We start from the raw sequence: 15,367 nt of genomic DNA, 5'->3' as shown, positions 1-15,367 counted from the left end.
TGCAGATTACTGACTTTCAAGATTCGTGTGACACTGCAGTTGATAGTTTTCAAGCAGGCAACATTTGTTCTGTAGTCCCAAGTGATGACACTGCACAGCAGCATAATCTACCCACTTCAAAGGCAAACACACAGAGGGCCAGGCAGATATGCCACAGCTTGCCACATAAGCACCCTGGCCAGAAATCTACTGGCATGAAATCTTTCTCACACTGTTTCAAATCTCACAAATGTGACCAGAGCCCTTTGTGTTATGTGACTTGTTTTGCATATGTTAAGAAAAGGCACAGTCAAGCTGTTTCTCTGCAGATGACAAAGTCTTCTGCTCAGAACAACCAACCACTTAACTTGAACTTTCAGGTGCATGTTGTTCATTCTGAGATGTGATGCTAGTGTAGAACATAACAGTGAAACTGTGAAATACAAAGAATCATTAGTTTCTTCTGTGCAATGCCACTCCAACAAACTTTTTGCGGACCTTGTTATTGCTGGTCCAAGTGTTCAATTTCAGTCAGATGTGGGTGCTTCAGGGTCATTGCTAAATCGCAATACTTATGATTTGCTTGGCAAATCCAAGTCACAGAAGTCAACAACTATGCTGACAGCATATAATGGACAGGCTATTTCAGTATTAGGATCTCATAGCCTTCCTGCCATCTATAAGAATTTGCAACAGACTTTGTCATTCCATGTTTTGCATTCATGGGTCAGTGCTAATATTTCTGGCCTTGATTTGTTTTACTTGTTTGTATTGCATATTGTAGACAATATTCTAGCACTTACTTCATTTGACTCTAGAACCAGTGTTGCTCAGTTCTGTGATTAATTTAAAGATTTCTTTGATGAGAGATTAGGTAAAGCTACCAATTTTGTTGCTCTTGTTACGATGTAAGACAATGCACAGCCCCACTTTTGCAGAGCTCAAGTGGTAACATACTTGCTCCATGAACATGACACAAAGGAACTTGCAGAGTGGCAGGGAAAAGGCATAACTACACCCATCACAGCCAGTTTATTGGCATTCCCATTAGTTTTCATAGAAAGCTTCAGGGAAATTGAGAATCTGTACAGACTTTAAGGCGGCAGTGAATCCTCAGACAGTAGTTGATTCATTCTCGCTGCTGTGACCTGATGTGTAGGAGCAGGTTGCTATTTCTCCAAGATCAATTTGCATGATGCCTACCTACAGATTCAATCAGATGAACAGTCACAGGAAGTTTTGGGATGAATACACACTTAAAACACACATGGGACTCCACAAACATCTTGGCTTCCCTTTTGGTGGTGCATCTGCACCAGTGATCTTTCAATGCTATCTGAACAATTAACTGTGCCTTCATGTATAAATTACGTGGATGACATTGTGGTATCAGGCTGCACAGCAGAAGAACACCTCAGTAATTTGTGCACCCTGTTTAAAGTGTTGTCAGAGGCAAGCTTCAAATGTAACAGAGACAAGTGTGTGTACTTCCAGACTGAAATTGAGCATTTGGGTCACGCGATTAATTCCCAAGGTGTTCATCTGCTGCAGTCACACTTGCAGGCTATTTGTGACCTCAGACCCCCAAGAAACCTCTCTGAATTGCACTCAGAACTAGAGAAATTGACCTACTGCATCTGCTTCATTTCTAATTCAGCTCAATTTGGAGTGCCCTTACATTATCTTCAACACAAAAGTGTACCTTTCATGTGGTCTCACCAATGATACATTGAATTTCAGAACTTGAAAGATGCTTCATTCAGTAATCATTCTCTGGTCCATTCTGATCCTGGAAAACCAGTTTTCTAGACCAAGATGCATCCTTGTATGGCACTGGCATGGTACTTTCACACAGAATTTGTTCTGCAGTCAGACCATAGCTTTCACCTCCAAACTTCTCAACAGGTTCAGACCAATTATTTGCAGATAGGAAATGAGGCTCTTGCAATCATTTACGGAGTGACTAAATTTCACCAATATGTGTAACGAAGGAAATTCTACTTAGTCACTGACCACAAACTGCTGCAGTCACTTTGCAACCCAGCCAATCCTACTCCAAACTGCACTACACAAAAATTGCAATGATGAGCTCTTATTCTCTCACATTATCAGTATAAGATAATTTACAGGCACAGATCCAAGCATGCCAATGCAGCCATGCTCTCGCATCTTCCTGTGGGCACAGATGCAGACTTAGACACATCAGAAGCATCATGTTGTCACACCGATCCACAGGAGTTAGATGCCCTGGACCAATTCCCTTTAGATCATTGAAAGGTCAGACAGTCAATGGCAATGGACCTGCACTTGGAGATTTTGTTGTACTACATCCACAAGGGTTGGCTTCTCTCAGTGAAACAAATTATTAGCCCAGTGATCTGCTGATACTTTGGATGTTGTCATGACTTGTTATTCTTCAGTGTGTTATTTTGCTATGCAGTGAATCAAAACAATTGCATGTGGTGATCCAAAAGGTTTTCTAGAGAAATGTACTCAGCATGCCTCAGCAGAGCCACTGTGGTGTGATCCGTGTGAAACAATTAGTTCACAGATGTTGCACTTGGTTCAGCATGGATGCTCAAATAGACCAGATGATGGCACAGTGCCATGCTTGTGCAAAACACCAGGCAGCCCCTCCTCAACATTTCTGTGATTGACCAAAACTAGAAGTGCTGTGGCAGTGTAGTGCATTCATTTGGACTTTGCTGCACCCTATTGGAATATTCATTGGCTGATTGTCTTTGATGCATATAGCAAATTTTCTTTCACTGCTCCCACGAATTCAACATCAACACATTGCACACTCCAGTCTTTGCAGTCCATATTACGCATTGAAGGTCTTCCAGAGTTGCTAGTGACTGACAATGGACCTCAATTTGTGTCAGCAGAATTTTAGGACTTTTGTGCAGCCAACAGTATTTATCACATCATCAGTGTACCTTTTCACCCCCAATCAAATGGAGAAGCAGAATGCTTTGAGCACACTTTCAGACAGCAGACAGACAAGTCACATACCCACCACATGAGGTAACAAGCTTTGCTGCACTTCCTCTCATCTTTCCGCTCCCAACCCTGCAACAGCTCTTCACCAGTTGAGCTGCTCCATGGACAGTGCCACTGCACACTGCTTCAGCTGCGGCACCCTCCCCTATGACTGACAGCGCCTAGTCTGACCCCTCAAGCAATGTAAAAGTTAATCAACAATTTTTTTCAGGTTGTGTGGCAGATGGAAGGCCAAAAAGCATGGCAGTATTCTAAAATCATTAGATAGATCCATGTTTCTTGTACAGGGTCCAGGAGGTTTGCAGTGGTGACACGAGAACCAACTCTGCCCTTGTAATTTGCGTGATCCTGCCAATGGGTCTTTGTCTTTGCATGCCTGAATGATGCAGCTTGCACTCCATCCAGTGACCTAGCATCTTGGGTCACCACTACCAGGCCTTGAACCATGGATGTGGACCTGCTGTCTAAGCCGTCACCAAGTGGACAGCAGATATCTTCTGGGGATGGTCCATTCAACACCATGGCCTACCCAGGAGCTGCCATCCCACGTCACAGCACCACTGTGGGTCAACACCATGAATATTGCACTCCATTGTTGTTGGATGCAGGAGTGTGCCCTCCACTTTGTTTCCATTGTTGTTGGATGCAGGAGTGTGCCCTCCACTTTGTTTTTTGACTGGCATTCCAGGGCAGTCACAAGGCAAATGCTGGGGCTTGAGCAATGGCTTGGTACCAGCTACAGACTCAGCTCTCATCCCCTCACTGCTTGTTGCCTCCACACCTTCCTCTGATGTTGTAGCAGCAACCAATACCACAAGATGATGTTGGTTTTTTTTTCTTTTTTTTTTTTTTTTGGGGGGGGGGGGGGGGGAAAGTTGTGTCCTTGCTGTTTTGCTGTTGTGTCCTTGTCAATGCATGCAACCAGAGCTTCCACACTGAGACACTTTCTGACTGGCACCACAAACAGTGCTTTGAAGTTTGCCACCAACCACAAACATAGCCCAATCAACTATCTCTGCACCACCACCAACAAGATGGACTGCCACTGCCACGTTGTGATAAGTGGTGGCCACAGACAGCAAGGTCCATGTTCAGCATTGGAATATGACAATCCTAGTAAAGAGTTCCAGGGTTGCAGTGCGTAGATACAGCTCATAGTGGAGAACAGCCTGTGAGACTTAGTCTGCAAGTAGAGTTATCTATTGCCTTTGTGTAGGGACAAGTGTTTATTACAATGACGAACAGTGTAGAGCCCAGGATGGACATAATCTTGTTGACACTGACATTTTACAGGCCATTGCTCAGTTGTATCTGTTGGCAAGCTGTTTACTGTACAACTTTACTTAGGTATCACAGTGCAATGTAATGTATATTTGTGTGTCACTAATTTGTTTGCACTCTCACAGTTTCTCCATCCATCTTGGAGTACCTAAACCTAATGCGACATGTTCAAGCCATCTACCCAGATGTCCCATATACAACAATATGTACCCTGTAGAACAGTTCATAATCAGAAGGAACCTCTTTGTTCAAGCCATCTACCCAGATGTCCCATATACAACAATATGTACCCTGTAGAACAGTTCATAATCAGAAGGAACCTCTTTGGTATACAGACACTGCAAAGAAACTTCTAAATAAACAGAAACTACTGCATAATAGATGTAGAACAAAGCTTTGGTATATATATAGAGAGAGAGATTCCGAATGAAATGTGTTTGGCTGTCAAGAGAACAATTCATGAATGGAGCCTTCAATAACTAATGTAGCAGAACACTGTCAAACAATCTTTCACAAAACTCAAAGAAATTCTGGTCTTACATATAGGCTGTTAGTGGCACCAAAATTAGTATCCAAACACATGTGAATGAGACAGGAACTGAAACTGAGGGTAGCAAAGCTAAAGCTGAAATGCTTAATTCAATTTTCAAAAGTTCCTTTACAAAGGAAAATCCAAGAGAATTTCCCAGTTTAATCCTCATACCACTGAAAAGATGAATGAAATAAGTGCTAGTGTCAGTCATGTTGAGAAACAGCTGAAATTGGTAAAACTGAACAAAGCTCCAGAGCAGGATGGAATTCCAGTCAGATTCTATAATGAATTTGCAACTGAGTTAGCCCCTCTTCTAACTATAATCTATTGTACATCCCTTTTTTTAAAAAAAAATTATCTCCAGTAGTTGGAAAAAGTTCACATTACACCAATTTGCAAGAAGGGTAGTAGAAGTGATCCACAAAATTACTGCCCAATATCCTTGACTTCAGTTTGTGGTAGAATCTTAGAAAATATTCTGAACTCAAGCTTAATAAGGTATCTCAAACAAAATGGCCTCCTCCATGCAAACCAACACAGATTCAGAAAAAACTGGTCATGCGAAATCCAACTCACACATTTCTCACATGACACTGAAAGTTTTGGATCAATGCAGTCAGGTAGATGGAGTATTTCTTGATTTCTGAAAAGCATTGGACTCAGTATCACATCTAAGCTTATTGTCAAGAGCACGACAATATGGTGTATCCAGCAAAATTTGTGACTGGACTGAAGATTTGATGGTAGGCAGGATACAACAGAGTATCTTGGATGGAGAGTCATCATGAGATGTAGAAGTAACTTCAGGTGCCCCCAAGTAAGTGTGGTATGACTCCATTTGGATATTAATGACCTTGTGGACAATATTAATAGCAGTCTCAGACCTCTTGCAGATGATGCAGTTATCTTTAATGAAATACTATCCAAAATAAGCTGCACAAATATTCATTCAGGTCTTAATAAGATTTCAAAGTGGCTCAAAGACTGGCAATTTGCTTTAAATAATCAGTAATGTAAAACTGTGCACTTGATGAAATGAAAAAAACTTAGTAATTTATAACTGTAATATCAGCTCCAACATGAAAGGAATGAGAAAAACTGAAATAACTAGTACAATGGGACGTACTCTCTGTTGTGCACTTCACAGCGATTTGCAGCCTATAAATACAAATGTAGATGTAGATATTCAGGAACAAAACCAAGGATATTTCAAAAATGTCATTGAATAGTAATTTAATGTGAACAGCAAACATTTTTCCGTTTCCAGAATGAAATTTTCACTCTACAGTGGAGTGTGCACTGATATGAAACTTCGTGACAGATTAAAACTATGTGGCAGACCAAAACTCCAAATTGGAACCTTTGCCTTTCACGGGCTAGTGCTCTACCAACTGAGCTGCCCAATCATGGTTCCTGGCCTTTCTTCACAGTTTCACTTCAACCAGTACGTCATCTCCTACCTTCCAAACTCCACAGAAGCTCTCCTGTGAAACTTGCACCACTAGCACTCTTTAAAGGAAGGATACTGTGGAGACACAGCTTAGGCACAGCAGTGGGACATTTCCAGAATGAAATTTTCGCTCTGATATAAAACTTCCTGGCAGATTAGAACTGTGTGCTTGACTGAGACTCAAACTCAGAAGCTTTGCGTTTTGCAGGCAAGTGCTTTACCAACTGAGCTATACAAGCATGGCTCACAACCCATCCTCACAGCTTCATTTCCACCAGTACCCATGATAAAAGACCCCCAGAATATCATAAAGGTAAAATTTATTAAAAACAAAAAAATGAAACACCAACTGACCATAGGTGTCCCCAAAGACATTAATTATGAATGTGCGTCATTCATTTTTCTTTGCACATGATTTTGTTTTTCACTCTCTCATATGTAGAAGAACGATTAAGATGTAGTGCTTAAAACATGAAGTATTACGAGTGTTATGTATTATAAGTGTGCATGAATAATATAATACTTAACAACAGTATTAAGTTTTTTTTTTTTTTTTTTTTTAATTGAAGTGGAATGGAACCAAGTAAGGAAGAAGTAAGGAGAATTTTCTTCATTTTTTGACATGAACAGGTGTCCATGAAGTCAGCTGCCTGCATCTACAATTGAAATGTGAGAGAGAAAGTCTGAATAGCCTAAATTCGTACAAGCAGAACATTTATAATAATGCAATTGTAATATACATATATCAAAAAATTTTTTGCATCACCTCAGTTCCCAGAATTCCTGAAGATAAACATTGACTGTGGGTATTGTATCAAAGACACAGTCACATTGACTGTTCAGAGATGTCACTAAACCTACCCAAAGATATAAACAACCATGCATGAGCAGTGCCTATTAGATGGAAGGGGTCAGACGGCTGATCAGTTCCAGCCATTCCACTACGAAGGAGGTATACAACTCGTGTTGTCTGTAGTTCAACCATGCCTGGATGGTCAATACCGCAGTTCAATCATGTCCACATTTTTACTTTGGGCCAGGAAGGGCTCTCAACAAGAGAAGTGTCCAGGCATCTCATAGTGAACCCAAGTGATGTTGTGATGACATGGAGGAGATACAGAGACACAAGAACTGCCAATGACATGCCTCACTCAACCCACCCAAGAGCTACTACTGCAGTGGATGACCAGCAATGCCACCACGTTGAAAATGCTTTTTGTGCAGCCACAGGACATCGTGTTACTCAAACTGTGCACAATAGGCTGCTGATGCACAACTTCACTTCCGACGTCCATAGCAAGGTCCATCTTTGCAACCACGACACCGTGCAGCACGATACAGATGGTCCCAACAACATGCCGAATGGGCCACTCAGGATTGGCAACATGTTCTCTTCACCGATGAGTGTCGCATATGCCTTCAACCAGACAATTGTCAGAGATATGTTTGGAGGCAACCCGGTCAGGCTGAATGCCTTAGATACATTGTCCAGTGAGTGCAGCAAGGTGGAGGTTCCTTGCTGTTTGGGAGTGGCATTATGTGGGGCCAATATACGGGGCTGGTGGTGGGGCACCGTAACGGCTCTACGTTATGTGAATACCATCCTCCGACCGGTAGTGCAACCATATCAGCAGCATATTGGTGAGGCATTTGTCTTCATGGACGACAATTCACGCCCCCATCATGCACATCCTGTGAATGACTTCCTTCAGGGTAACTACATCACTCGACCAGAGTGGCAAGCATGTTCTCCAGACATGAACCTTATCAAACATGCCTGGGATACATTGAAAAGGGCTGTTTATGGACAATGTGACACACCAACCACTGTGAGGGATATATGCCGAATGGCTGTTGAGGAGTGGGACACTCAGGACCAACAGTGCCTTGATTAATTTGTGGATAGTATGCCACAATGAATACAGGCATGTATCAATGCAAGAGGACATGCTGTTGGGTATTAGAGGTACTGGTGTGTACAGCAATCTGGACCACCACCTCTGAAGGTCTCGCTGTATGGTGGTACAACATGCAGTGTGTGGTTTTCACAAGCAATAAAAAGGACAGAAATTATATTTACATTGATCCCTGATCCAGTTTTCTGTACAGGTTCTGGAAATCTTGGAACTGAGGTGATGACAAACTTTTTTGATATGTGTACTTTGAATTAATTTTTTTCATTCAAATGCATTTTCTTTGTTATTATTATAACACAAAACTCATTTGCCGCCTACCAAACTTCACAAAAGCTCTCCTGAATAACTTGCAATACTAGCATTAGACGTCCCCCAGGCTGTGACTAAGCCATGTCTCCACAATATCCCTTCTTTCAGCAGTGCTAGTATCACAAGTTTTGCAGCAGAGCTGTTGTAAAGTTTGGAAGGTAGGAGATGAGGTAGTGGAGGAAATGAAGCTGTTGGAGGAAGTGAAGCTGTGAGGATGGGTTGTGAGTCATGCATGGGTAGCCCAGTTGGAAGAGCACTTGCGTGTGAAAGCAAAGATCCTGTGTTCAAGTCTTGGTGTGGAACACAGTTTTAATCTGCCAGGAAGTTTCTTTTTTTTTCTTTTTTCAACAAATATGACTCAATTTCTTTGAAAAATACCATTGTATTCAGTTATTATGAAGCTATCAATAGCACATAAACAGCAGCTATGTAGTGTAACTGAGGAGACAGGGCCTTTCTCAAAGTAGTTTTTTTTATGTTTATAAAACTCAAATTGAAATGGGCTAACGCTAACTGGCATTTGTGCAGAAACTGAATTACTGCATTTATAACTTTTGTAAAAATTAAAATACTTACAGGAAAGCCAGTGTAGCTTCCATTGCTGACCTTTCCTGGTGGTGTTCTGCTTCTTTTTGTAGGTGTTACAGGATATGCAGCTTTTGCACCCCAATGGAATGGATAACATGTTAGTGTCATGTTCTGTAACAGAAACAGTATATTTTACTGTATAAAATAAATTACCAAGTGTGTTATAAAGCAATAATATCAGAAAAATTAACTAGTCATTGTTTAGAAGAAGTGTTTAATGAAAAAGGAGTCCATAAATAATCTGTTGGAGACTGCAGCTCATACTGTAATTTTCATGAGAAGGCAAACAAACAAACACACACAAACAAGAAGGAGGAAGGGAGAGAAAGGGACGGCTTCTCTCTCTCTCTCTCTCTCTCTCTCTCTCTCTCTCTCGCTCCCCTACCTTTCCCACTCCACCAACACCCTCTGACAAAGTAGTGCTTAATGGTGTTGTTGCTTTGTGTTAGTAAATTACCATATGACATAAAAATAGAAAATAATATTTGATATATCAGATTTATACTTGAGTCTCTTTTATACTAATTACTTGCAAAATATAAAGCTGCACAGTTTAGATTGTTACAGCTGATACAGCTACTAAGAAAAATCTATAAAAACAATTATTTAGTGTCATCTGCCAAAACAAAGGAATCATTTTAATAAAAGGGGTTAACTTCTTGTAATAATATGGGAAAACAAAAACATTAATTGGTATATCAATAGATGTGCTATGTTTACCAGAACATAATTTTCAAATCAGAAAGGTACACTCAGCTGCAATTAAGATAATACAATATTAATCTAAACAATAAAAAAATGAGTCGGTGGAGGAGTGTGGATGAAGAGTGGCCACATACAAAAATAAATGTTGAATTTGAGATTAACAAATATTGTGTTTCAAATTTTTTTCAAATGATGTGCCATAAAAGTCGGCTGGTTATAAACAAATTAAGAGCCTTCAGAGGTTAGAAGCTTCCAGACAAAAAATAATTTAAATTTAATCAAATTGTTACAGTATTAATAAAGTGATAACTTGACACTCATAATTTAATGTGATTTGAATACTGCTATTGTGTCAGGTGGTACTGATTGAGATAAACTTGAGTTGTTGTTTATTAGTTCCTTTTTTTTTTTTTTTTTGGGGGGGGGGGGGATAATGTTTATGCCAGTGAGTTGAAGATCACTGACAACTTGTCCGAAGACCCAAAAGTAGATGTAAAATGTATGGTGAATTGTTTATCTGACAATGATACAAAATGCTGCCAATGAAACAAGCTGACCATAAGGATTAGATCATAAAGGAAAAGGCTATATGATAGAATCACAAGTAGTGACTTATAATGAAACTTCCTGGCAGATTAAAACTGTGTGCCCAACCGAGACTCGAACTCTGGACCTTTGCCTTTTGCGGGCAAGTGCTCTACCATCTGAGCTACCAAAGCACGACTCACGCCCGGTACTCACAGCCTTACTTCTGCCAATATCTTGTCTCCTACCTTCCAAACTTTACAGAAGCTCTCCTGCGAACCTTGCAGAACTAGCACTCCTGAAAGAAAGGATACAGCGGAGACATGGCTTAGCCACAGCCTGGGGGATGTTTCCAGAATGAGATTTTCATTCTAGTGACTTTTTGACTTATAATGTTTAGGGAGAGTTTATGGCAATAACACTGGAAAGAGATTAACAAAAGAGATTTATTTTATTTTATTTTATTTTTATTTATTTTTAAGGTCCATGAATCATGGATGTGACTGTATTGCTTCGATGTAGAATGTGTCAGATTATTACAGTAATAACTACATATTAATGGTTATAAGGTTTACAGTCTGACTTATCTGGAAACAGATCTGTGAAAAGTGAGGTCTAAGTGCTCAGATAACAACTTATATAACTGTACCAACAATAGTCACATGTACAAATTACAAAGCTTACACTTTAATTCATCTGATCAGTTAGTGAGATATCAATATTACATAGTAAGTTGGCATAGTAACACATAAAATTAAACACACTTTTAAAGCATTACACACTGTCAAAAAATTCCTGTAAAGCAAAGAAATGCTACCTCAATAGATAAAGTTTTGGTTTTATTTTAAGTTTTAATTAGTTCCTCAGTGGCTGATTTGACTACTGGAAATTTATTGTATACGTTTAGTACTGAACAGTGTGCTGTCTTCTGTACCATGCCGAGACTTTTAATATCTTTTTGAAGATCATGTTTACTTCTTGTATAACGATTATGATATGTACTGTTTATATTACAAATTGCTCATTTCTTGTTGACAAAGCACATAAGTGAAAAAAGTGTACTGGCATGGCATGGTCATGATCCCTAGCCATTTAAATAAATTTCTACAAAAACATCTATGGTGGACACTAGTGATATTTCTGATGAGCCTTTTCTGTACCATAAAGACTTTATTTGTTCGTGACTGTTTCCTCAGAGTATAATGTCATATGTCATAATTGAATGGAAATATCCATAGTATGCCCTTTGATTGTTTACAAACCACAAATACATTCAAATTAGCAAATGACAAGTGCTGCTGAATTCAATCTTTTACATAGGTTGAGGGCATGAACTGACTAGTTTAGGTTGATTTTAATATGTAATCACAGGAACACAGAGGACTAAACTCTCAATATTTCTTTGTGATCACATGTTATTTCAATGTATTTCTTGCACTGTGTGAAACTGAATAAACTGAGTCATGTTAACATTGAGGACAAGCATTTTGAAGTGAACCAATCTGACGTTTCTTTGAATACACTGATAAAAGTGTTCTCTAGACTGCAGCTGTGTACTGTATCAGTCATAATGGTTGTGTCATCCACAAACAGGTTGAAGTATACTTCCTGACTGATACACTACAGTACATCATAGATGGAAATGGAAATGAGCATTTGGCGTCATTGGCCAGGAAGCCCCTTGCGGGGCAGGTCCGGCCGCCTTGGTGTAGGTCTCATTACATTCGATGCCACACTGGGTGACCTGCATGCCAGATGGGGATGAAATGATGATGAAAACATCACAACACCCAGTCCCTGAGTGGAGAAAATCCCCGACCCAGCCGGGAATCGAACCGGGGCCCGTAGGACGGCAATCCGTCATGCTGACCACTCAGCTATCGGGGCGGACATAATAAATGAAGATTAAGAACTTAGGGACCAAACACTGGGTGAAGTGGTACTCCACATTTCACTATATCACAGTAAGAGGAGGCAGGTACTACTGTAGAATTATTCAGCACTATTTTCTGCTTTCTGTCACCTACATATGACCCAATCCACATCTCTACTTTGCCATTTAAGCCATAGTCCCCACCCTTCCTAGGCAGAATTTTATGATCCACACAGTTCAATCTTTAGATTGGTCACAAAATATTCCAACTGGTGGCATTTTATTGCTTATGGGGTCTAGGAGACGGTTCACAAACAAGAAAAGGGACTGTTTACTTGAAATAGTCTTTTGCAATTCAAACTGATTTTTAGTAATGGTAATTGTGGTGTACACAAGCTTCTCAAGTATTTTAGAAAGACTTATTTGCAATGAGACTGGTCAGTAGTTGGGAGCTTCAACTTTATCATCTTTTTTGAAGAGTGGTTTGAGAACTTCATATTCAAGGCTACCTTCATTTAGAGACTTATTAAATACACTGATGGAAAAACAATTGCAGCACCAAGAAGGAGTTGTGTGACATAAACAAAAGTTGGTAGGGGTGTTTCTACAACTAAAAGATGATGTCTTTTCATATTTCACACCAGTCACATAAGAGTGGTGCCGGTAGTGCCACTATGAGGATGAAAATCAGATTTGTTTTAAATACATGCTGTAATGGTTGTGAGTATTAGTTACCTCTGAGACTGTATGTGGTGAGTTGATGTTAGTCAAGAATGCTATTAAGGTGACAAAGAAACCATTATCAACATCACCACCTCACTGTGTTTGAACGAGGTCATGAAATATGGCTATAAGAGGCTAGATGCTCCTTCTGTGATACTGCAGAAAAACTTGACAGGAACACAGCCACTGTACATCATTGCTGGCAGTGTTGGTCACAAGAATGTATGGTTACAAGATGACTGGGCTCTGGAAGGCCATGTGGCACTGCTGAGAGGGAAGACCATCGTGTTCAATGGATGACTCTGGTGCATCATACTGTATCTGTAGCAATAATCTGAGCAGCAGTTGACACCACAGTGACACAATTAACAGTTAAAAATTGATTACTTCATGGACAGCTCTGTGCCAGATGCTCTGTAGCATGCATGCCACTATTCACAAACCACTGCCATTTGCAACTTCAGTGGTGTCAAGTGAGAGCTAATTGGAGGGCATGTGGAAGTCTGTTGTATTTTCTGATGAAAGCTGATTCTGCCTCTGTGTCAGTGATGGTCGTGTGTTGGTTAGAAGGATGCCAGTTGAGGAACTGCAACCAACCTGTATATGTGCTAGACACACCGAACCTTCACTTGGAGTTATGGTCTGGGGTGCAAATTTGCATGACAGCAAGAGCACTCCCGTGGTTATGCTACACACCCTGACTGCATATTTGTACATCACTTTGGTGATTTGAGATGCTGTGTTGCCATTCATGAAGAACATTTGAATGGGTGTTTTCCAACAGGATAACTTTCTCCACATACTGATGTTGTAACCCAGCACGCTATACAGAGTGTCAACATGTTGCCTTGGTCTGTTTGATCACCAGATCTGTCTCCAATTGGGATCATACGAATCATCATGAGACAACAACACCAGCGTCAACCACAACCAGCATTAACCAGTCCTTACATTGACCGACCAAGTGCAGCAGACATGAAACTTCATCCTACAAACTGGCAACTGTACAACTGTACAGCACAATGAATGCAGATTCACATGCTTGCATTCAACATTCTGGCAGTTATGCTGGTAATTAATGAATCAGCATTTCACATTTGCAATAGCTTATCTCATACTTACATTAACCTGGTTTGCAATGTTAATCACTTATATATGTTGCCTAGACAAATGTATTCCCAAAATTTCATTACTCTATATCAATTATTGTTAAGTGTTGTGATTTTTTTCTGCCAGTGTATATGACAGAGATCTTAAAGAATAAATTTACAGCAGAGCTTCAGCACTTTGATTGACATATTATTCACACCAGACCAACTTTCGAGACACCCTGGTAGGCATGACATGTTATGTTAGGGGAACAATGTTCGAGATAATTGTGATGTACATAGTAATTTTAATTCTGATGTGCCAATACATCAGTCATTTCATGTTTCATGTACCTTGAAATTCAATGGAAAGATTTTGTGTGGTACATGATATTTGTAAAAACCTTTATGAAGATCTGAAGATGGTAACTTAATTTTACACAAACTGGTTATCTACGATAAAGTTTTTATAGCAATCTTGGCTAAGAAGTTCATCTTCTCCTAAATAATTTCAGATTTAATGAACATGCTACAATATATATTGTGGAGTTCTATATCCTGTGGTTTATTGGAATTTCTAAATGAAGTATAAAGCATTCTCTTAGGTTTACAGTAAATTTTGATTCCCTTAGAGAGCCACTGTCTCCTGTACTCACTCAGGTTGGTATCATTTGGTCTTCTCTTAAGAAACAGAGTAAGATTGTAACAAAGTCATTCAGGAATGGCTTAAATGTATCATTGGCATATTTAGCCTGACGTGCAGTGTCCCATTGAAACTCCTGCATATGCCTGCTGAAGGTTTGCAGATTTTCTTTGCTGATTAAAGATCTATTGACAAAACTGCTCTTGTTAACAGGGCTCACATCATGCATTCTCAACAGATGTCCGTCATGGTCAGGAAGAGCACTTAAAATTTATCTTATACTTTTGTTACCAATTCTGTTCTTATGAACAAAAAAATTATCAGTTAGGCCTGTGCGTTCTTTGTACTCTCATGAGAAAGTCAACAACTGCCTTCAGTCATGGTAGATGACAAATTAATTATTTTTATACATATTCCTGCAGCACTTGGCATCCTGTTCTTGTCTGCTGCAAGTGACAGTATCTTAAATCAAATTAGGAACAGAAGATGGTTAACACTTTGTGCCAGGAAGAGAAACCTCTACTGGTACTGAAATCACAGGACATGCTAACCCCATTAACACAATTATTGCAAAACCTTATACTCTGTTATCAGAAAATAAAATGCATCTACTATGTACAAAAATAAAACACACCACAAATAAAACAACTTGGATCATTAAAACAAAAAAAGAAACAAATGACATTGTGTTCTTTCTTAGCTAATAGTTACAGCACAGATACAACACACTGAAATCACTGGCAACCAAATCA

At 39.7% G+C, this 15,367-nt stretch overlaps 1 protein-coding gene across 3 annotated transcripts in view; it reads right to left on the bottom strand.

Moving 5' to 3' along the window:
- LOC126249104 (cGMP-dependent protein kinase, isozyme 1-like) overlaps window positions 1–15,367 on the bottom strand; it is a 382,876-nt gene that overhangs the window by 297,459 nt on the left and 70,050 nt on the right. For all 3 annotated transcript variants that reach the window (XM_049950773.1, XM_049950765.1, XM_049950758.1), the window contains exon 2: window positions 9,047–9,169. In XM_049950773.1, coding sequence (XP_049806730.1) covers window positions 9,047–9,166 — 120 coding nt within the window. In that variant the 5' untranslated portion in view covers window positions 9,167–9,169. The remainder of the gene's footprint in view (window positions 1–9,046; window positions 9,170–15,367) is intronic.

Source organism: Schistocerca nitens, chromosome 1 (assembly GCF_023898315.1).
Source record: "Schistocerca nitens isolate TAMUIC-IGC-003100 chromosome 1, iqSchNite1.1, whole genome shotgun sequence".
In the NCBI taxonomy this organism is placed as follows: Eukaryota; Metazoa; Arthropoda; class Insecta; order Orthoptera; family Acrididae; genus Schistocerca; species Schistocerca nitens.
The sequence above is the reverse complement of the archived record's forward strand: the minus strand, read 5'-3'. Positions and strand labels throughout refer to the sequence as shown.